The 24307-nt window shown below is 46.3% G+C and overlaps 1 protein-coding gene across 1 annotated transcript; it reads right to left on the reverse strand.

Annotated features, from left to right (window-relative positions):
• Nucleotides 1-3597: 3597 nt before the first annotated feature.
• Ctse (cathepsin E) lies at nucleotides 3598-20836 on the reverse strand. The gene is made up of 9 exons (XM_040738619.1): nucleotides 20668-20836; nucleotides 19587-19743; nucleotides 18872-18989; nucleotides 17831-17949; nucleotides 9439-9638; nucleotides 7987-8103; nucleotides 6706-6847; nucleotides 6510-6608; nucleotides 3598-4267 (listed from the first exon to the last, which is right to left on the reverse strand). Exons 1-9 carry the CDS (start codon nucleotides 20733-20735, stop codon nucleotides 4103-4105), a joined length of 1185 nt encoding a protein of 394 aa, XP_040594553.1. The 5' UTR covers nucleotides 20736-20836; the 3' UTR covers nucleotides 3598-4102.
• Between the last annotated feature and the right edge of the window lie 3471 nt (nucleotides 20837-24307).

The raw sequence follows: 24307 nt of genomic DNA on the forward strand, positions 1-24307 counted from the left end.
AGAGGAGCCGCTGACCTTCTGATAGCAGAAGAGAGCTGGCACTGGGAAGGCACCCAGCCCAGGGCAACGCCTTGGCTGTGCGTAGTCTGTGCGGGGAAAGTTCCCTCTCAGTTTCGCTTGTTTGTTTAGAGATGGGTGAGGGGTGGCTGCAATGGTGTGTTACTATGTATCCGACACTGGCCTTGCACCTCCTGCCTCTCTACCTTTTGAGTCCTGGGATTGCAGGTGTGGGACATCTCTTCTGTGGCCCTTCAGGACCAGGTCACTCTGCAGAGTAACCGGCTCCCCTGGTGGAAAGGTTGGAAGGGCCCCGAGAGCAGAATGTGCAAGTGAGGACCTGGGGAATGTTCCACGTGCTTCAGTGGCTCATATTCATGGAGGAGGGGGTTAAACAGAGGCATGGTCCCGGGCAGTCCTGGAAATCCTCCCTGCTTGGGTGTCTTTTGGTACCCGGGGGGATGACAGGGAAGTGGGAACAAGAGAAGGATGGGATTCTCATGACTTTCAGAAATATTCACCAGTCGGGCAGTGGTGTGATGTGAGCACAGTGGTGTGATGTGGACACAGGCAGTGGTGTGATGTGAGCACAGTGGTGTGATGTGAGCACAGTGGTGTGATGTGGACACAGTGGTGTGATGTGGACACAGTGGTGTGATGTGGACACAGTGATATGATGTGAGCACAGTGGTGTGATCTGGACACAGTGGTGTGATGTGGACACAGTGGTGTGATGTGAACACAGTGGTGTGATGTGAGCACAGTGGTGTGATGTCAGCACAGGCAGTGGTGTGATGTGGACACAGTAGGATGTTTCTGAAATGCCCTTAGTGATCAGAAGGATGGGACAAAGGCCAGTTGGGGGCAGCACTTTTGTGACAGAGCTAGAGGGACTGCTGTGAAGACAGAGTCACCATGTCATTTGGTCATTTGTCAGAGGCAATGTGTGGCTATGCATCATGTCCACCCTCAGGACTTCTGTTCCTCTCAGCCTGCTGGACATGCAGCCCCAGGGTCATCGCATTCTAGGGAACTCTTGGGCTGAAATGACCCCAAGGAGAGCACCTGCAGGGATGCGGTTCCCAAGCTGGTCCCCACATGGCTCTTGGGGTGTTTTGACTCAGAGAGTAAGTTATGAAGTCTTGTGTCTCAAGGACCTCTGCTTTTTTTTGAGAGTCTCCCTGATGGGTGAAGGCCTGTACCCTAAGGACCAAGGCCTGCAAGCTAGCTGTTTCTATGTGCCAAAGGGCACTGTCTTAGTTACCCTTCTTTTGCTGTGACAAAATCCCATGACCAAGGAACTTAAGGAAGAAAGAGTTTATTGGGGGCTTTCAGTTTCAGAGAGTTAGAGTCCATGACTGTCATGATGAGGAGCTTACCTCTGATCTATAAGCATATGAGAGAGAGAGAGAGAGAGAGAGAGACAGAGAGACAGAGAGAGAGACAGAGAGAGAGAGAGAGAGACTCAGCTCAGTGGTCAACCTCCTCCAACAAGGCCACACCTTTCAATCCTTCCCAAACAGTTTCATCAAAAGGGGACCAAAATATTCAATTATGTGCGTCTATGGGGGCCATTCTCATTCAAACCTCCACAGGCACGGTGTCCTCGCATGACCTCATGAAGCACTTCCTATTGCCATGACCATTACACAGATGAGCAGACAGGTGTGGGGGTGTGGTAGTGGGAATCCAGTCTCGGCTTATCCAGCTAAGAACTCACATATTAACCTGCCTACTCTCACGCTTTGGTAGTTTGTTTAGAACAACAAGCTGTTCTGAGTAAACTGCAAAGGCAGTAAGCTAATAAAACAAGTGAATAAAATCTGTAAAGCAAAACAAAAAGCGTGTGCACAACCATGAAGAAGGGTGGAATGCAAGCGTGAATCCAGGTTAACTACCTTCAGCGTGGAGTGTGTTCCTTGTCTCCTCCTGCCTATAAATGACAGAGTGGGCCCGTCCTAGTGACTTGCAGGTCTTAAAGTACCATGTTGTGTGGCTGACATATACCAAGCATCTATTGTTTTGGGTTGATTCAAACTCCAGAGAACCAAATGAGCAGGAGAGAAGATGGGATAAATAGGCAACAGTAGATGTTAGAATAGTGAATTATCCGCAGTGTAAGAACCCCCACACTTTCTTTTAAGCAATGTCTGGATGTGTAGTGCATCCTGGCCTTGAACTCACTGGCTTCCTGCCCGAGCTTCTGTGTTTTGAAAGGAAAGTGGCAATTTAGAGAATATGTGGGCCATGATTTCTTTTGGGTAGAAAGAAAAACATTGCATACCAGTAACTCTCCATGTTAATACAGCTAGAGGAAAAATTATTTATTGATCTATCTATCTATCTATCTATCGTGTGTGTGTGTGTGTGTGTGTGTGTGCGTGTGCAGGCACAGGGCAAGAATATGAATGTAAGAGGACAACTCAAAGGAGCAGTGTCTCCTTCTACCATGTGGGTTCCTGGAATTGAACTGGGGTCATCAGACTTGGGAGTGAGCATCTTTGTCCACTGAACCATTTTGCTGGCACTTTCTTGGTTAAAAAGGGTTCTTACCAACACCTTGCATGCATCTTATAATAAGAACGAGACTGAAGATTCCATTTTAAAAGGAGCAAGAAGGAAAGGGAGGAGGAGGAAAACAAGTGCCCCCTCCCAGAATGAAGATGGGTTCAGTCCAGTTTCCCCCTGGGAAATCCCTCAGGCAGACTTTGGGAGTGTCCTTACCCCTCTTCTGTTTGGCAGCCTACCACATTTTCATTTACCGTAAACTCATAGGCACGCTCGAGGAACTCTTTGGGACAATGATTGGGGCTGCCTGATAGGGTGGAGGTGTGTAAGATGGGCTGGGGAAATTTACAGGAAGTAACTTAAAGGGTCGTTGAAAGTTGAATATTGAAAGTAAATGTAGTATGTTAGAACGGGTAGATTTAAATCCATTACCCTCTGCTATAGCATCCTCTCTTTATTTTGACAACTGGTAGGTGACGTGGGGAGGGGAAGCCTCAGGCAGTGTGGTCTTCTTTTGTATGGGAGGTGTACTTCACAGCGAGCAGAAAGGAATGCTGGAAGGTGATGTTTATGGGAAAAAAATAGAATTGGGGAAACCCTGACCATCATGAGAGGTTCAATGATGACCATCGGTGCCCGCTGAAAGACAGGGTTTGTATTAGATGATGTAGGCTGACAGCCATAAATTCACTCATTCTACTTAACATGACTAGTTAAAAGACACCCAGCATTATCTGCCTCCTGATGAGATGTACCCAGTGCTTTCTGTGTAACAGTTCTGCCATGAATCAAGGCCTCCACATCTAACTGCCATCTCATAGGCAGGGTGGGCACAGAGACCCATGTCAAACAATGCCTCAGATTCTAACTAGTCAACATCTTTTTCTTGGTCTTTTTATGAGACCAAGTCTTGTCATATGGTCCTGGCTGGCCTGAAACTTGCTATGTAGCCCAGGATGCCTTGAACTTGAAGTGATCCCCTTACCTCAGCGTCCAGAGAGCTGAGTTATAGGCACATACCACCATACCTGGTTGCAGTTAGCAAAATTCTGAACATGGAAAATTCTATAAAGAAAAGAGACTTGAGAGATATTTCAAACTAATGCAATTTATGTTTTTTCCCCAGTTAGGGATGTGGTTTGAATCCTGATACAAATAAACCAACTGTAAAAAAAAAGTTACACATTCATGACTTTTAAGGATATTAGACATTAGATAAAATAATATATGGTGCTTAGAATTTGCTTCTGAATTTAGATGTGTGGAGCCAGATGGAGAGAGGACAGAGGGGCCTGACCACATGTGGATGGGTTGTGAATTGGGTTAGAGGTGCACAGAGATTTATCTTGCCATCACATCTACTTGCATATGTGTTTGGAGAGTTCAATAATAGAAAGCCGACACAAAACATTTAAGACTATAGAAAGAACCTCATTCTTCCATCATGATGGTGGTGGAGTGGTGTGTGTGTGATCTTATGTTTACTCTGAATACTCTGGGATGGCTGCATCCTATGAGAAATGACTTTTGGATAGGTATAAAGAGATCTAACAGGCTAAAGGATATCAGGAATCCATACATAGACATACATCCCTATTTAGGGGACTGCAGGGGCCAGTCCCACTTGGTTGTTTCCACGATCAAAGACTGAGTAAAACTGTCGGATGAAGACATCCCCCAGGATCCAGAGGGGCCCAGATGGTGGCTGAATGTCAAGTCCTTGAAAGCCGCTACCGCAGAACTGCATGCCGTCCACTAAGTCCTAGGGTACGAAGGTAGCAATTAGTAGCAGACAGGGGAAGATGGGCAGAGCCCTGGGAGCTACATGAGTGGTGGTGCTGGCTGGCACCAAGTGGCCTGGGATGGCTGGTGAGTGCCACTGCTATGGCTGCTGGATTTTTTTCACTTCATGCGCGTATTCCAGCCGGATCAGTACAGTGCATATTTGCTCGGTCCACTCATCTGTGTCCTACAGTTCTGAGAACTTTATGTTTTTACAGTCATACCCTGACATCAGTTTACAACTGATAATAACAACTCTGTAAGTGTAATAACCTTATTGCAAAAGCTTTGACATTAGAACACATCGGTTTAAATCCAATTTTCTTTGGTTTCAAGTAGAGCTCAACTTATGTTTCAGAAGGGAGAGAAACTGCTATGTGAATGACTAGCCGTCACTGTCACCACTTCCTTCTTGATATCTGAAGAAGCCTTAGAGTGGGCTCCCTTAGACACAAGGCAGGCGCGCATCCATTGTTCTGCGAGGGGAGCCTAATCTCCCCCAGTCTTCCTTTTCTTTCAGACACTATGTAACCCACGTTGTCCAGAACTCACTATTCCCCCTCTCCCTCCTGAGTGCTGGGGTTGTAGGCGCGCACCACCACGCCTGTCCCCCAATTTTATTTTTCATTTTAGAAAAGGTTTGGCTTCTACCAGGTACGTGAGGTTTCCCTACAACCATCTGAAACTCAAAGTTGCTGGTGAGGAGGTGAGGGAAGTCACAGCTCTGTGAGAGGACAAGGATAAACTTTGAAGCTAGTCCAGCATCCTCGATGTACTGAGATGGCCCTGATTGAAATCCGGCAGAAAAGGACCCCAGTACCATGTTGGGTACCAGGCAAGGAACGGGTACAAGCAGAGCCTCTTTCTGCATAAAAGTAGGAGAGGGTAGGTGTTAGACATCTCCCAGGATCCAGAGGGGCCCAGCCGGAGGATTTATATCAAGTGTTTGAAAGCCACGGCCACAGAACTGCATTCCATACACTAAGACTAGGAAAGCCACGGCCACAGAACTGCATTCCATACACTAAGACTAGGAAAGACACGGCCACAGACTGCATTCTATACACTAAGACTAGGAAAGCCACGGCCACAGAACTGCATTCCATACACTAAGACTAGGAAAGCCACGGCCACAGAACTGCATTCCATACACTAAGACTAGGAAAGCCATAGCCACAGAACTGCATTCCATACACTAAATCCTAGGGTCCAAAAGAAGCACTTAGTAAGGTGGTGATGGAAATGGAACCTGGTGAGCAGGGCTCAGTCTCCCCATGTGGCATGCTGTCTGAAGAGGGTTTCCAAGAGTTCTCCAAGAGCTCAGGGGTTTTGCCACTAAGCAATGCTTTAGAGCATACAGTGAAGGTCATTCTGCCTTAGCGCCTTTATGCTGACACAGTCATTGATGGCGTGAGTGATTCTGGTTAAAGGTCAACACGCTACAGTGTGTTCCCAAAAAGTGCAACATCAAAGACCAGGCCTAGGGGATGTGAAGTGACTGTAGGTTTTCAAAAATGCCCAGCTTTTTGTCTCTACCTCACCCTCAGAACTTGGGAATCATTGCAATAAAATACACATCTTAGCTTGAGGAGGAAAGTTCATTTGAATGTTGCACCCTTCCCCAAAGCAGCTCATATCTTCTTTTTTAAAGTCACTACACACACACACACACACACACACACACACACACACACACACACACACGATCAGAAGAGGGCATTGGATTTCTCAGAGCTGGAGTTACATGTGGCTTGCGAGCCACACAAAGTGTGTGTAAGGAACCTAACTATGGTTCTCGGAGGAGCAGTCAGTGCTCTTAACTGATGAACCGTCTCTCCAGCCTCAGCAGTCATATCTGAGCCATTTATTTAACTCTGAGAACCTCGCCATCTTCCCCTATTAATCAGGATAATAACATTGCCAGTTGCACATGGGCAGTGTGGAGGGTTAATGTGTTTGTTGATAAATTCCTCTTGGCAATATCAGAAATCCCCCCTAAATGTCTTGCACCTAAACAGCTGCTGCTTCACGACAGAACTGGAAACTAGAAGCAAGTCCAGGAGTTTCTACCACAGGCAGCTTCGTCTCACTCAGAAAGAGTGCCACATCAGGACTGGTGGGAGGGAGCTCCGAGGAGCCTTGTGTAGATGACTTTGAAGGGGGAAGTGGCAGGCACGTGGGGGAGAGTTCTGTGACTCACAGAATAAGGAAACAGCCCTTACCGGCAGGATGTAGGCAGTTGGGCTGAGGGTATATGAAACCCCGTTGAGGAGGAAGGCGACATTTGGCATCGTGTTGAGGTTGGCACAATCCACAGCATACTAAGACAGAGAAGGATGGACTCAGAGACAGCTCTCTCCCCAGAGACGGTCAGGCTCTCCTGCTCCTGCACCACCCTTGCCCCGGGTAGACACTTACTTCTCCATCCATGGGTGTGGCCCCAATGGCCTCCTGAAGCTGCTTGATCTTGTGGGAGGGGCCAGTGATGAGGGAGGTCCCTGTGTCCACAATGGCCTGGCAGCCCTCGGAGCAGAACATCACCGTGTCTCCCACCTGGATTCTGAAGACAAGGGACCCATGGTTTCATGGTTAGCACCTGATCCTTGGTCATTCCTGCTCCCTATGGGACCCTTTCACCATACCAGAACACGATAGTAGCATTACATTTGGTCTCTTCTGCCACAGAAGTGTTTTACAACTGGCATGTTTGTTTGTATGAGACAGGGTCTCTGCATAGCCTTGGATGATTTGAAACTTACTAAGTAGACCAGGTTGGCCTTGAATTCAAAGAGATCTACCTGCCTCTGCCTCCCAGGTACCAGAATTAAAGGCCTGTGCCACAATGCCTAGCCACCTTGCTTCTTTTTAAAGACAGGGTTTCACTCTGTCCAGACTAGTCCCAAGCTCATAGCAATTCTCCTGCCTCAGCCTCATGAGTGCTGGGATTATAGGCATGATCCATTATACCTGACTGGACTTACTTTTTTGACTGAGATTCACAGTAAGGAATACATTTACTTCTTGACCAAGCACACACACACACACACACACACACACACATACACATGCTGAAATACATGCTTGTATTTTCTATTGTATTCTGTTTTCTTTCAGAAATGTAGCTCAGGAGCTGGGCATGGTGGGGGAACACCTGTAAGTAACTCCAGCATGCAGGAGGCCGAGGTGACAAGATCCTGAACATTCCAGTTTGGGACCACATCTCATCTTCCATGCAAGCTTCAAGAAAGCAAAAACCAGAGTACAAAACACCCTTGCATTCCATAGTGTATTAATTAAGACTGTGTGGCCAGGCAGTGGTGGTGCACGCCTTTAATCCCAGCACTCAGGAGGCAGAGGCAGGCGGATCTCTGAGTTCAAGACCAGCCTGGTCTACAAGAGCTAGTTCCAGGACAGACTCCAAAGCCACAGAGAAACTCTGTCTCACAAAACCAAAAAATAAAAAAAAGGACTGTGTGAACACAGGGTAGGTAGCTGCATGAGTTAGAAGGAGGTCTGCTAATGTATACAGAAGGAAACCTTTCTCTAGTTCTCCCTGTGTGTTTCCACACCTCCAGTCCAGATGTCAGGTTCCCAGCATCTGCTCCAGTGCCTGACAGTGTCACTCACTTAATTCAGTTTGAGTCGTGGCTGTTGGGAGTGCTTCTGTTCAACCATAGCTACTATGTGGAGGATACTCACCCGTCCAGTGCAATCTGCCAGTAGCCTTGCTTGGTGACTGGAATCCAATTGAGGCTCCCAGAGAAATGAGAGGGGTCATAGCCTCCAAAAGTCAGCTCACTGCCACCTTGTGGGGCGCTACATAGACAGAAAGGCAAATTGTTAAAGAAGGGCCAATGGGCTCTTTGCTACATGTCTGAGCACTCTCATCTGGTACCCAGTTAGACAGAAACTATCCAGGTAGCCTGAGCCTTTGGGAACCAAAGAGAAGAATGACTCTGTCTAATTCTCTGTGGATATTTCCTGCTTCTTGGATAAAATGTTAGGAGGTAGGTAGCATCAGATCTGTAGATCCAAGATCAGGACCATCCTGGGTGTGCAAACACTGAGGATGCCCCCCAAATACCCTTTCTCAGAGTATCTTCCCTGCTATGAATGCTGTGGTGTCCGGAGTTCCCACAATGTTCACTCCTGTTTGTTAATGCGGGGAGGATAGTTAGGATTCGGGGATGAGGGGCATTTCCAGGAGGAAAAGGAGCAGAAAGACACAAAGTCTGAGGTGGGCAGGACAGGCTTGTAGTGGGGAAGGAGCATATATCTGTAGGGATTTTAGCTCCTGAACATTTTCATCATATATAACTGAGACTTATTGAAAAATGATCCCTTCCCCATCCCCTCTTGGCAGTCATCACTGTATTTTCTGCCTTTAAAGTCAATTCTAGGGAGTAGAATCGGATCTGTTCTTTTGGTGACTGGCTTACTAAGTCTTGAAGCTTAATCCATGTTCTAGTACATGTCAGAAAATTTTTGTGAGGCATCGGAGATTGAACTCAGGGCCTCCTGTAAACTAGGTAAGTCCCCTAGTGCCAGACTGCATCCCTCGCCATCTTTCCTTTCAAAGACCAAGGAACATTCCTCTGTTTGGTTGTACCACATTTTCCCTTCCTATCCACTAAAGTGCAACTGATTTTTAGTACCATCTTATTGGCTAATATTCCCCCTGTCTCCCAACCATAGACGTTGTCCTTGGTACATTGTGTTTTGGTATCTGCCATCTCAGGTGGCATGTAATGGGACCTTCTTGTTTTTTGAGACAGGGTATCTCTGTAACAGCCCTGATTGTAGACCAGGCTGGCCTCCACTCACAAAGATCCACCTGCCTCTGCCTCCTGAGTTCTGGGATTAAAGGTATGCACCACCAAGCACAGTTTGGATATTTATTGACTATATAAATCACCAGCCAATCTCAAGGGTCCATAGATTCAACTGCCAGTGGGAGTTTACCAACTGCTTGTCACAACTCCTTTATGAGGCAAATCGTATTTCCTCAAAATACAGAGAGCCTAAGTGTTTTGCTCAAGATCATATGTCATAGGTCAAGCCAGAGTTTCAAGAGATTCACTGGTCATAGGCCCATAAAGCCTCTGCCTGTAGTCATCACTGACCTGACCCATGGGACTTGACAGGCCTCACCTGCTCATGTAGACAGAAAACATAGGCAGATCCACAAGGTTCTGGGCCATCATGTTGTCAAACACTGGGGTCACCCCTCCAACAGCCAGTGAGGGGTATCCCAGGCCCAGAATCCCATCAAACTCTGCATTCACAAAAGTCTGGCCCGGCTCCTTGACACTCTCTCCAAACTGCTGGCCTTCCACAGTCAACCCTTCCACCTAAAGGGAGAATTGCACAAAGGTTCGTTGGTCCCCATTCTGATGAAAGCTAATACTTCCTTTTTCAGCTGTCCTTGGTAAACAGGCACAAAAATGTTAACTAAAATCTCACTAATACAATTTCTTCGCGTGACTTTAAAAACTGAAATATAATGAAATGCAGAAAATGTGTCTACTTTAATAACAGTCCACACACTATATACATGCCCATGTAACTCTCCTGGAACATGACAGAACATTCCCAAGCCCCAGTACATCCCTTTCCTGTACCTACCAATCATTGTGTCCCTGCTCCAGAGCGACTGGTCTGCCAGCAACATTGGTTTGTCTATGACTTTAATTTTTCATGAATGAATTGTTCACTAGGATGCTGCTACTTAGCTTCTGTTCCTTAGCACTGTGCTCGCTACATACTCTTAGAATGTTTTTATTCTCATTAGTATTCCAAGGCATGACTATGTTACATGGTTGATCCCTTATGCCATCCATGGGTAGGATTCTGGGCTGTTTCCTGTGTTTGATTATCACTACTGCTGCTCTGTGTGTACTTCCTTTGGTGAACATGGTACATATTTCCATTGGAGCAAATCTCTAAATGGCAGGGTTTGTAAGTATTCTCTCTGATCAAAGGTCCTGGAATCTTGCAAAATTGTGGTACCAAAGTTTCCATTAGTGGTATTCTGAGAGTTCCAATTCTGAGAGTTCCATGGCGGGTACAGGACAATTGCCTGTACCCGCCATGGAAACTTTGTGACCTGTATCTTCCATGTTGGTTTTATAGCAGATACACAGAGGGTTATATTGAGATTTTAATTGCATTTCACAATTAATTGGCTATTTGGATATCCTTTTTTAGGAATGAATGCCTGCATTTGTGGTTGTTGTTGGTATATTTTGGAACCAAGTCCTTTGCTGGCAACTACAAGTTTTTCCCCCTAACTGCCAGTGATGTCTTTTGCTGTTTTTGATGAAAAGTATATGATTTTTAATGTAGTTCATTTTATTTATTAAGTTTTGTTTCATTATTACTGTTTTTTTTAATAACATGCTTTGGAGTTTTCTTTTTAACCATCACGGAGACATTTTCCCAAGTTTTTTTCTACATGCTTTATTCTTTCACATTTTTGCATTTAGGTCTATAATCTGCCTAAAGTCTGACAGCATATGACAAAACTTTCTTCTGCACAGATATCTAAGTGGCCTACCATTTTTTTTAATAGCAGCGTTATCTTCTACATGCTGCAGTAAAATGTTCAATATGAGTGAGGTGACTGGTGGGAGATTTCTGGGTTTTTCATACATCCTAGTATTTGTCTCTTTCCTTTTTTCCTTAGTCTGTACCAATATGGCAATCCAAATTATGGCTTTATAATACCTTGGCAGTGTTTTTATTAATCAAGATGATTGATGATGATGATGACGATTATTATTATTATTATTTTGGTTTTTTCAAGGCAAGGTTTCCCTGTGTGGCTTTGGGGGCTGTCCTGGAACTAGCTCTTGTGGACCAGGCTTGTCTCAAATTCACAGAGATCTGCCTGCCTCTGCCTCCCAAGTCCTGGGACTAAAGACATGTGTCACCACCGCCCAACTCAATCGAGATTATTTTTGTATATTATATTACATTCATCTACATGTTAGAACCAACCTATCAATTTCTAACACAAATCATTATTGTTTGATTAGGGCATTTGATTGGAGATTTGACTTCTTTTTTTTTTTTTTTTTTTTGGTTTTTCAAGACAGGGTTTCTCTGTATTGTTTTTTAAGCTGTCCTGGAACTTGCTCTGTAGAGCAGGATGGCCTCAAACTCACAGAGATCCGCCTGCCTCTGCCTCCCAAGTGGTGAGATTAAAGGCGTGCGCCACCAACACCCGGCTGAAATTTGACTTCTTTATCAAAGTGAGTCTTTCTACAGGCATGGTTCATCTTTCAATTCATATAGTCTTTTAATTTCATATAGTAATGATTTATGGTCTTTAAGGGTAGAGCATATTTGTTAAAGGTAAGCTGTTCTTGATGGGGTTTTTTTTTGTTTGTTTTTTTGGTTTTTATGAGACAGGGTTTCTCTGTATTGTTTTGGAGGCTATCGGTCCAGCCCAGCCTCGAACTCACAGAGATCTGCCTGCCTCTGCCTCCCGAGTGTTGGGATTAAAGGCGTGCACCACCACCTGGCTTTTGATGGTTTTTAAAACCTATTTTTCATTTGTCTTTGCTGTGACATAGAAATCCACATGATTTTTGTATGTTTACCTCTTCTAGAAATGTTGATAGATTTTCTTATTACTCTTAATATGCTGAAGATATTTTTAGCTATCCTACATGTAGATTTTTTTCTTGTGGTTATTTGTGTTGGCACACACCTTTAATCCCAGCACTCAGGAGGCAGACACTGGTGGATCTCCGTGAGTCTGAGGCCAGTCTGGTCTACACAGAGAGTTCCAGAACAGCCAGGGCTACACAGTAAAACCCTGTCTCAAAACAAAACTTAAAAAAAACAAGAGGGAAATCTTGCCTGGTCCTGGAAGCCTAGCCAACTACCCAGGGCTAGGGAAGTAACGGATCTTAGAAGAGAACCTACAACCACCACTTTACTAAAGCAACATAAACCCTAACTACACTCTACATATTTGTCTTTATACTCACTGATAAACATAACCCTCAGCTCTCATCGAAGAAGCTTCTCTTTGCAACCGACAGAGATGTCACAACCAATCAAAACTCAGAGATGTGGAACCCAGTCCCGGTGGATATTTCAAAAAAACAAATCCCACACATAAGGCCCAGGGGTCATTCTGAAGAGGGGCCAGAAAGACTGTGAGAGCCAGAGGCAGGGAGAGTTTGCTGTGAGACTGTGTCTCTTAGGAGAGTTAGAAGCTACACCCATAAAGCCTCACCAATATAACTGTGCAAGCATAAACTGAACAAGGGTGACACCAATAAACATGCTAACATGGATGGGAGAAAGCCCATGATCCTCAGCCCTAGGCAAAGGGCTACAGGCAACCAAGGAATGCTGAGAATGGAAGAAACAATATTTCCTAGGAAAGAGCATATCCATTTGGTTATTCAATATCGATGGTCATCCCTGAAAACATGTGCGTACAAGTAATATTATACAAACAGAGCAGGTTGTTAGTGTGTTTCTAGGAATACATACGTACATATGTATATAGCAACAATTAGTGAAAAAAGAGATCATGAATTTGAAAGAGCACTAGGAGGGGCTTATGGGAGGGTTTGGAGAAAGGAAAAGGAAGAAGGAAATTATGTAATTATAATGTCAAAAATAAAAAATTAAAAACAAACAAGAGAGTTTTTTTATGTGCTGGTATGACAGTGTTACTTAGCTTCTTTTTCTTTTCTTGTCTATACTGCGTTAGCAGTGATCTTCAGCACAGGGCTGAACAGACAGGATGATATGACTACTGCTGTCTCATTCCTAATCTCAGGGAGAATTTCGAAATCTCTCAAGAATTCACTATTGACTGTAAGCTCTGCTGTGGGCTTCTGAGGAGCATAAATTAACTTCAGACTCGCCAGCTTCCTCCACCACCTCCCACAGGCATCCCGAAAGTTGGCTTGTATAGTCCTGGTCCTCTGAGAGTTTATTTTTAAGTTATGAAGACATCTTGAATTTTATCCATCCAGATGGTTTTTTTTTGGTTTTTATTGTCCCAGAATACAAATTTCTAGAAAGAAATGATTCTCGGTTGGGTCTTATGATCCTCACGAGATTTAATTTGCTCCTCGCGAGATTTAATTTGCTCCTTTTTTTGTTTAGAACTTTGGCATCTGTTTGGGCATGGTGGCACTTGCCTGAAGTCTCCACACTCAACAGGTAACAACTCAGCACTCAGTAAGAGGATGGCAAGTAGGTACGCACATGCTACACAAACATACATGCAGGCAAAAAATCCATATACATACATCTTTTTTTAATTATAAAGAAAACAAATGATAGTGACTGAAGCTATGGTAAAGAAGGAATCCTTATCCACTGTTGGTAGGAGCACAAACTGGTACAGCCACTTTGGAAATCTTACGACAAAGACAAAACAATAACAACAACAAAAAACACAACCTAAGACTAGACCATTATGTAACCCAGCTGTGCCACTTCTGGGCATATTGCTGAAGGATTCAACCACAGGGGGGTGGGGGAGAGGATGGCAAGCTCCAAGTTAAACTTGTCTCACAGTGAAAGCTGTCTTAGACCTGCCCTCCCCACAGAACACAAAAGTTTTGATGTCTATGGAGAAAGGGTGTAACTCTAATCCATTTTGTTTTGTTGGTTCTCATACAGCCCAGGCTAGTACAGGATTTACTAGGATCCCATATAGCCCAGGCTAGCACAGGATTTACTAGGATCTCATATAACCCAGGCTAACACAGGGTTTACTAGGATCTTATACAGCCCAGGCTAGCACAGGGCTTGCTATGTAACAAAGGAAACTTTAAACTTCTGATCCTCTGGCTCCTGAGTGCTGGAATTACATGTGTGTGCCACCTTGTCTAGTTTTTGTGGTCCTAGGGATCAAATTCTGGGCTTTGTGTATGCCAGGCAAGCACTCTGCAAACTGACCTGTATCTCCAACCTTTTAGTTCCAGTTATTAGACTGACTGGCTGGCTGGCTGACTGACTGACTGACTGACTGACTGACTGACTGACTGACTGACTGACTGACTGGCTGGCTGGCTGGCTGGCTGGCTGGCTGGCTGGCTGGCTGGCTGACTGACTGGCTGGCTGGCTGGCTGGCTGGCTGGCTGGCTGGCTGACTGACTGGCTGGCTGGCTGGCTGGCTGGCTGACTGGCTGGCTGACTGACTGACTGGCTGGCTGGCTGGCTGACTGACTGGCTGACTGACTGACTGACTGACTGACTGGCTGGCTGGCTGGCTGGCTGACTGACTGGCTGGCTGGCTGGCTGGCTGGCTGGCTGACTGACTGGCTGGCTGGCTGGCTGGCTGGCTGACTGGCTGGCTGACTGACTGGCTGGCTGGCTGGCTGGCTGACTGACTGGCTGACTGACTGGCTGACTGACTGACTGACTGACTGACTGACTGACTGACTGACTGGCTGGCTGGCTGACTGACTGGCTGACTGACTGACTGACTGACTGACTGACTGGCTGGCTGGCTGGCTGGCTGACTGACTGACTGACTGACTGACTGACTGACTGACTGACTGACTGACTGACTGACTGACTGACTGACTGACTGACTGACTGGCTGGCTGGCTGGCTGACTGACTGGCTGACTGACTGACTGACTGACTGACTGGCTGGCTGGCTGGCTGACTGACTGACTGACTGACTGACTGACTGACTGACTGACTGGCTGGCTGGCTGACTGACTGGCTGACTGACTGGCTGACTGGCTGGCTGGCTGACTGACTGACTGACTGACTGACTGACTGACTGGCTGGCTGACTGACTGACTGACTGACTGACTGACTGACTGACTGACTGGCTGACTGACTGGCTGACTGACTGGCTGACTGACTGACTGACTGACTGACTGGCTGGCTGGCTGGCTGACTGACTGACTGACTGACTGACTGACTGACTGACTGACTGGCTGGCTGGCTGACTGACTGGCTGACTGACTGGCTGACTGGCTGGCTGACTGACTGACTGGCTGGCTGACTGACTGGCTGACTGACTGACTGACTGGCTGACTGACTGGCTGACTGACTGACTGGCTGACTGACTGACTGACTGACTATTGAGACAGGATCTCACTATATAGCTTTGGTTATCCTATAACTAACTCTCTATGTAGACCAGGCTGGGCTGACACACACAGAGATTGAGTGCAGGGATTAAGGACGTGTTCTAGTGCCTTTTAAAGTATTATTATTAAAGTTGTATGGGTTATGAAGTAACTATCAATTCTTTGGAAGATGGACCTAGAGTTTTCCTTGTGGGGAGGTTTTTTTTGTTTGTTTGTTTGGTTGGTTTTTTTGTTGTTTTTTTTTTTTGTTTTGTTTTAGGAGACTCGTTTTACTAGCGTGGGAAATTACGCCAAGGACAAAGTCAACATAAAGAAACAGACAACAAAACCCACAAGAGCAGGTACATGCAGCCCAGAGGCCAGAAGGCTCTCGAGGTCCCTTGTCCCGATGCCCCTGACCTCATGGATCCATGCAGCCTCAGTCCACCTACCCTCTATAGGGTAGGTCAAATTCATCAGGTAACTGCTCTGAACAGAAAATGGGCAAGTAAGTAGGTCTCCTAAGGGAGTGCCAACCAAACACAGGCAGGAAAGACTAGAGAAAATCATCCCCTGGGCTGAAAACAAACCACAGAAACAGAATGACGTTCTTTCCCCCAAATGAATCTCAAATTTCCAGAGTAGAAATGGAGTGATATGAAATGTCAAATACCCCATTATTTAGTAAAGAAAGGGCATCTCCAAGTACTCTAATTCCACATGTGGACAACAAAATACTGTCTTGTCTCTCAGTCGCAGCCAGCAGGTCCTATGAGGGCAGCAGGTGGCTGTAGCTCTGTTTTAATAGCAGAGTAAGCATTTAAAATAGATACCAGATTATTAATATTTTTCTATTTTATTGCATCAGGTTTGATAGTTCATATTTCTTGAAATACTCATCAATTTAGGATTATTGTAAAGCTTATCAATGCAAGACAACTTTGATATCTTGTTTTGAGGCTGACGAGATCTTTAACAGTGTGCCTTTTCATTCTAAGGCTGTTCGGTTTCTTTCATTTTTCTGGGTTAGACATGTTAGAGGCTGCCAGTTTGGTTGCCCTTTGCAGTTAATTTGTGCCATTGTTGTTCTTATTTCCAGTGTGGATTTCCTACTTCACTGACGTCCTGTCCTTCTCTCTATAATTTCTTTCCTTCCCTTTTCTTTGGGTTTAGTTTGCTCCTGGCTTGTTCTTCTCAGTGCTTGTGACTCAAAACAACAGCTTAGGCCATTGGTTTTTCTCATATAATGCACTTCAGGCTGTACTTGTCCCTTTAAGAAGGACATTAACTTCATTAATCTGTGTACTTATATATTACATACGTATATGTTTTGGATAATTGTTTTCACACAGTTGCAGATGCCAGTTAGAGAGTACACTAAAGATGTGGTTTCTAATCTAGGGTTGCAGCCTGAGGTCTACAGATGTGGCATCAGAGACAAGATATGTGTCAAGTAGGAGAGATACCAGTTGAAACCTGTCTGTGTAGGGGTGTTGGGCCCCCTGGAACTGGAGTTACAGACAGTTTTGAGCTGTCACGTGAGTACTGGGAATTGAACCCAGGTCTTCTGGAAAAACCACTGAGTCATTTCTCCAGCCCTCTTAAACATATTTTAAGGAGACTTAGTATTTTAAAGAAAATAATTAAGGCTATCGATGCATTCATTTTGCTTTATATTAGCTGATGACCAGTTCAGTGGAGTACCCAAACCCCACACAATTCATAATAGTTCAGGAAGATTTGCACCCAGTTTAATGGGGTGGGGAAGCAGAGAAAAAAAGTCTTCTGCTAGTTTTTTTTTTCACTTTTCCCAGTTAATTCTGTGTCCCATGCTCAAATTGTTGAAGGGATGTTGATGAAGACTAGGCTCCATCAACCTTGGGATCTGGAGTGATGGCCATGGGGGTGGACCAGTCTCTAGTTCTCCCACATACTTGCAGAAAGTATCCAGACAGGGCTAGGACTCCCCTGGTTCTCTGATTCCCACAGCAGGAACTGGTAGGACTTTTGGTAAGGGGTGGTGGTGGTAGTTACGGTGTTCAAGGAGCAGCTACTGGACCTTGGGACTTTGACACCTGCATTCTTCTCTGTGGTTGGATGTTGTCTGCCTCACAGCTTCCTGTTTCACGGATGGAGCCCCAGCTTGCTCACTGGCTTGCACTTCTTTTTTTCTTTCAAGATGACAGCCTTCTCTCATCCCCCTAGTGTCAGGGATTAGCGATCCAGCCCTGACACTAGGCACTGTGCCCTGGCCCTTCTTTCCTGAAGGCAGTCCCATGCCACTGTCTAGGGCTCAGTGTGCTGAAAAATGACCACTGTCCTATCTTGGGTGGGAAGGATTGCTCCCTTGTCCTAGAAGCCAGCCTTGTCTATCTCCTCCTGAGGCAGATCTGAAATTGTGTCCCTGAGACCTCTGAACCTGATACCCCTGAACCTGGTTCCTGGGCAAGAGAGCAAAGATGGAGGAATCGCACTCACAGAGACTTGGTCAGCTCCGATGATTCCTGTCAGGCTCCCGGTACCATACTGGATGGAGAAATGATTCCCTACCTCCTCGTATGTGCTGGATTGGGATGGGTGGAACACTGGGTGTGTCTCTGGAAAACAAGAGAGCTGCTCACTGCTTCCAGCCCCGCCCCAGAGAGGCAGAATGGCTTCCCTAGGCTACCCACAAAAAACGGATGATGGGGGTTCTTGACAAGGCCTGTCGGTGAGCTAGCCTAACCAGGTGTGTCCCAACCAGGGATCAAATATTTGTCCCTGGGCAAATCTGGTTTCTCACAGTGACCTCATAGACACAAGATAAGCACCATTTACCTGGCGCCAGCAGCAGTCTCAGTCATTGGTGTGGGGCAGAGCCTGGCCCTCGGAGGAAGCTCTAGGTAAACAATTGCCACTCTAGGAAATTACCCCCCAACTCTTCACCCAACTTTGCAGATGTCTAGTTTCGGGTTTCAAAGAGCTTCTACCCTTGGGATGTGTTTCACACAGAAAGAGCCTTCTCTGTTCAGGACTTCTGTTTCCAATCTCTCCCTAACCCTACATTACCTCTGGCCAAATGGACACACCCATGCCATTGTACCCCACCAGCCACACCTCCACGGGAGCCAGGCCATCAGGGCCTCCTTGAAGCAGGTTTACAGTTTTCCTTAGAACTCAACCGACCAACCTGTTCAGGTACAGACCAGAGGAACTTTCCCCCATGTTCCTTTGGGTGTGTTTCAAAGGAAGTGAGTCACTGAGTCAAAGATTTCTCTTTTTAGTAGCTAATTTTCTCCCCATTAATCCTGACTAATTTGAAAGTTGTTATCTCGACTAGCAGTCTCTTTTCATCTCCATCCCTAACCCAGCCACAGCAAACACACACACACACACACACACACACACACACACACACCCGGGGGGTTGGGGGGGGACACGGCGTGAGCTGGTATGGCAGGGAGGACCCAAAGTCTTCCCACTGCATAAAATACCACCTTAGCCTCTAAGACGTGATTCCCACCGTTGCTGCCCACTTACTGCATGCTGGGCTGCTGCAGTAAACAGAAGGGACCCAGAGGTTGGAGGAGCCAGTGTCAAAGATGACGGTGAAGTTCTGTGGTGGGGAGCCGATGGAGATAGTGCCGAAGTATTCCACCTACAGGGAATGGAGAGAAAGAGAGTGGGGGAGGACGGGAGGAGAAGGATTGCTTGCAACTAGAGCATGGACTACCATAGACTACAGTCTACAGAGCCTTGAAGAGGCAAGGCTGGAGACAAAGGCTGCCAGGAACAGAGCAGGGACCACCAGGGAGGACACTGAGAATACCCAAGAAACTCAGTTCCATTCTTCTGTCATTATCCTGATTCTCAAGATGCCATTGTGGACAAGGCAGGGAGACAGAAATGTCTCTGTTTTAGGGATCACGGAACTGGGAATGTGGGGAATCAAGTTCTTTCTTTGCCCAAGCACATAGTTAGTAAAATGCCCAGCCCAGCACACAGTAGGGTCTTTCCCCTTGGAGTACATTTCATCCTTATCTCTTTCTTCTTGAAGGAAGTCCCTGCACACTGGGCCTTACTGGGTCCTGCTTTACAGAGTTCACAGAGACTAGGGGATTAGCCATCTTAGCCATCCAAGCAAAGAGACCCATGGTGAACACCTGAAGTCACGGATGTAGCTCTTGTCCTTGCTGGAGGCCCAGCCATCCTCCCTACACCCTGTGTCCCCAGGCTTCAACCCAAGAAATCTTACATCCAGATAGTTGATGAGCGGCTCATTGGTACTCTGGTCCATTTTACAGGACTCACTGAACTGGATCATGTCCAAGTTCTGGGACTTCCAGAAATCTGAGAGCTGGCCTCGGGCCCGCAGCTTCTTCCGGATGGATTGATGCCTTCTCAGGGGTACCCTGGAGAAAAATCGAGGTGTGAGGGGGCAGTTCTGCTTCTGTCCCCTATATCCATGTATTGGTTCAGAATCTGACTACCACAAAACCCAAGAGAGGACCTTCAAGACCAGGGTACGGCCAGAAGGAGGCCTTCTCTGTCCTATGGACTCAGAATCTGAGTAGAAATAACTTTCTACTCCTGGGCACTGGCCCTTTGAGATTTTCTAGGGAATGGGAAGTAGGACACAGTCTGCAGTTTCTCTGCCCTCCATGAAAGGCTGACATAAAGGGATGGAAGGACTCTGTGAACAGTGTTACTTAATGCCTCTTGGGAATGTAGCACAAATAATAAAAACCCAGAGACAGATATTTGGGTTCAAGGCAGAAGATCAGAAAAGCAAAGCAGCCAATCACTTGAGAGTTCTCATTTTTACTGATGCTCAGACCTAGGGGGTGATCCACCAAACCTCAGATTACATCTCCAGACTGCACTGCTCCTCACCAAAGCTCCTTCTATTCTCTCTGGGATTAAAGGTGTGATTCTGTTCCTCCTCTAGACTGATTCACTGTCACGTAGCCCAAGGTGGCCTTGGACTCACAGAGAGATCCATCTGTCTCTGTCTCCCGAGTTCTGGAATTAAAGGTGCGTACCACCTCTGCTCAACTTCTATGCCTGTGGCTAGCTTTTAGATCGTAAACAATGTATCACCACATGAGAAAGTACTCAAGGCTTGGAGTTACAAACTGCAAGGAGCCCTTGAACTGAAGCAGGCACCTCCACTGGAAGGAGAGGCCTGGCATGACTGGGGAACATTGTCTAGGGGTTCCCACCATACCCCAGTTTCTTCTTTTCGTTTCCTCATTAGCTTTCCTCCCAAAAGGGCAGCTCTGAGCTGGGGCTGGGGGATGCCCAAGTTGAACTCAGTGCTGGGGGCAGGGCCTTACCTGTGTACAGCTCCATGGACCTGTCCCAGGTCCAGAAGAACCAGCAGTAGTGCAAGAAGGGATTTCATTGTGGTCCAGCCAGCAGCTTCTCTCACTCTGCTTTGATCTCTCTTCCCCTTCTTTTCTTCTTGAGCACGGGGCAGGGTCACCAGCCCTTCCTGGTGCCCAGACCTGCCCTGCCCAGTCTGAGGACCCAATGATAAAGTCTGGAGTCAATAGCCATGCCCAGAGTAAACAGTATGTAATAGGACGTCCCTTGGCTGCCTCTTTTTGCTTGGGGAGATAAGGGCAAAATGTGTGTATGTGTGCCCACACATGTGTATACCCTCTGAAATGAGAGGTAATCCTGTCTCAGCTTCTCCAGGGGAAATCCCATTTTTGTTGTCTAAGGGAGCAAAAGTTCCCTGAATGAGGGTCCCATTGCTACTACAAGTGTTCAGGTTGAAGACTCCAGAAGGGCAGAAGTTGAAATGCTACATGTATAGCAGGATTGTAGCTCAAATTTTTAGCCAGGCTATTGTCCATATATTTCTTATTCTCTCTTCATTCCTTTAGAGGCTCCCAAAGCAATTTGTCCTACTCCCTCAAAGGCCCCAAAGCAGGATCATTTGACTGTGGATTTGTGGGGCAAGCTTTCTTGACTTCAAACACTTGATGAGTCTTGGGCTGGGGTCCCTCCGTGTGACTGTCAGTTGAGTTCCTGTTGCCTCCAAGACTAGCACTCTTAGCTCCGGCACCATGTCTGCCCACACACCACCGTGCTCCCTGTCCTGATGGTAATGGACTGAACCTCTGAGACAGTAAGCCAGCCATCCCAACTAAATATTTTCTTTGTAGAGTTGCCATGGTCGTGGTGTCTCTTCCCAGCAACAGTAACCCTCACTGAGACAGGGGCCTTGAAAAGAGGGCTCTTCAGGAATGTGGGGAGGAGGCTGGCTGGATGCAGAGGCTTGACACTTCCCAGAACATGGGAAAGCTGTTGGTGATGACACCCCTAATTAGCTTCTTTTTCTACAGCTTCAGATTGCAGGAGATAACATAATGACAGGCGCAGCTGTACGGGGCTACGCGGAAGTTAGCTGCTCCAAACACAAGGCGCACTACTAGTTGGGATAAGAGCTGGCCCCTGATGGCAGGGAGCTACCCTGCAGGATGAGCTGTCCCTGGCTCTGGCAATAGCATCCGCTCAAAATGGCCCTGACAACTAGTTGGGAAAAATGTCCCAACCTTTTTCTGCTCAGAGTCGAGGAATAAAGAAAAATCCACTGTGCCACATGTGACCAGGAAAGGAGAGTCAGGCAATGATGCCTGCATCCACTTAGTTTTGCCCTAACTGCTCATCTCATCTTAGAAGTCATTTCTCTCAAATTTCTATGAAATGAAGAAGTTGGGATGAATGATGATAGAAGGGACACTGGAGAGGGCACAGCTGTGTCTCGGTCACTGTGTTAAAGGATTTAGGAGTATGTCTTCAGTCCTGGGCGGATATTTAAAGCCACAGGGTAGCTTCTATGGGGCACTGTAACTATGATTCAGACCCAGGTTTGCCTGACTTTAAAGCTGAGGTTCCTAACTATAACACTGTACTGAATGATCTATGGGGTCTTGTGCTCCAGAACTTCTTCCTGAAAGAGGGAGATGGAGAGGCTTAAGAGAGCGAGACTCGTTTCTGCCACGGCAGACGATTTGTAGGCTTGGAAGAATAAAAGGCATGTATAGGGCGTGGTGTGGCGAAAAATGTACTCAGTGCATATTCCTAGAATTTGTTTGTTCTTTGAGACTGGGCCTCAAAGAACAATATACCTGAGGCTCCTGTCTCTACCTCCTTGTTGCATGTTTTTCTATGTATTTTTCTATCTTGTCGTCATTGAGCCGCTCAGGAAGGATCACTTCTGTATTGCTGACAGGCGCAAAACTTACACCTGCACCCCTTTCTGATTGAGTGATGAGAAAAAACAAAAAAAGAAAAAAACCTTCTGTTTCTTTAAAACATCTGTTTAATGCAGAGAGGACTTTGAAGCAAACACTTTTCTTTCCCACACAGCTTTGTTTTCTTTGTTTTTCCAGCCTCCTATTTTCATGCAACTGGAAATCAGAAGACTCTGATATCCCCAGTCTTTCACCATGTCAGGAACTCAGTCAATTTGAGCTGTTTTTTCAACCCACCACCAGTTGTATTCTGGGAAATTGGCTTTTAGACCAGAAATTGCACAGCATTGCCAGCAGAGGGTGCAGGCGCCATGGAGGTTTCCTGTCCAGATGTGGCCTCTGTTAGCCGGAGCTAGTCATGCTTCTTGCATAGTGACTGTCACCAGCTTACACGCTTGAATGTAGACCAAGCAGGGTTTGAGTCCTAACACATGACTTGTGATACCATGGATGTGTTTTGAGTTTCAGATTCTTCAACTATAAAAGACGAAGTATGTCGGGGGCATGGTGGGACACACCTGTATAATATTAACACAGGAGGTCCACCTCAAGTTTGAGACCAGCCTGGTCTACATAGGCTCCAGACCAACCAGATCAAACAGGAAGGGAAGGAGGGCAGTGCATAGGAGAAAATCAGATACAAAAAAGCAGTTAAGATTATGTCTATTCCGCCGGGCGGTGATGGCGCACACCTTTAATCCCAGCACTCGGGAGGCAGAGGCCTGTGAGTTCGAGGCCGGGCTGGACAGACAGCCTCCAAAACAATACAGAGAAACCCTGTCTCATAAAAAAAAAAAGATTATGTCTATTCCAAGACTCTGAAACATGTATCTGATAACAGTCAACAAACTCCCCTGTGGAAAAGCCTGCAAATGGGGGTCTTGGAAGGCTTCAGTTATTTATTCACAAATTGGGGTGCACAGTCTCAGTGATCTAATTTCAGAAAGAGGAGCACTGCGGCCCCAAGAGATCTCTCTGTCAGTAGGCATAATTCAGGTGTAGGAACCTCAGGGTTTGTCTGACTAAACTTAGACACTGTGGTGGTTTGAAGGAGAATGGGCTCCCGCAGGCTCATGTATTTAAATGTCTGGTGCCCAGCTGGTGGAACCGTTTAGGAAGGATTAGGTGTAGCTTAGTTTAGAGGAGGTGTGTCACTGGTGGTGGGCTGTGACTTTTCCCTAAAAAGTCAAATCGGTCATGTGCAATAAGGCACCCTGCCCTTGGAATGAACTTTTACAGAATGAACTTTTAGGGAAAAGTCAATAGCCTACACCAGGCCCAGTCTTGTTTTTTCTGTCTGAGGCTTGTGGATCATGACGTAAGGTCTCAGCCACCGCTCCAGCACCATGCCTGCCTACCACCATACTTCCCGTCACGACAGTCACGGACTCACCCTCTGTAACTGCAAGCCAGGCCCCAATTAAATGATTTTCTTTTATAAGTTGACTTGTTCATGGTGTCTCTTCACAGCAATAAAATAACTACCAAGACAAATTTCGGCCATGCCAAATGTAATGTAAAAGATGACAGTATCTTGGGACAGAGTGCACATGGTAGGCCGGGACAGAAGCAGTATTCAGGGGATTGTTTTGTAACTAGAGCCCATTGGATGTACTATGGATTAGATAGGATGAAGGAGACTAGGGTCAGAGCGCACGCACACACACACACACACACACACACACACACACACACACGGGCCCTGAGGCAG

This window comes from Mesocricetus auratus, unplaced genomic scaffold (genome assembly GCF_017639785.1).
Source record: "Mesocricetus auratus isolate SY011 unplaced genomic scaffold, BCM_Maur_2.0 Super-Scaffold_100676, whole genome shotgun sequence".
NCBI classification, from domain to species: Eukaryota; Metazoa; Chordata; class Mammalia; order Rodentia; family Cricetidae; genus Mesocricetus; species Mesocricetus auratus.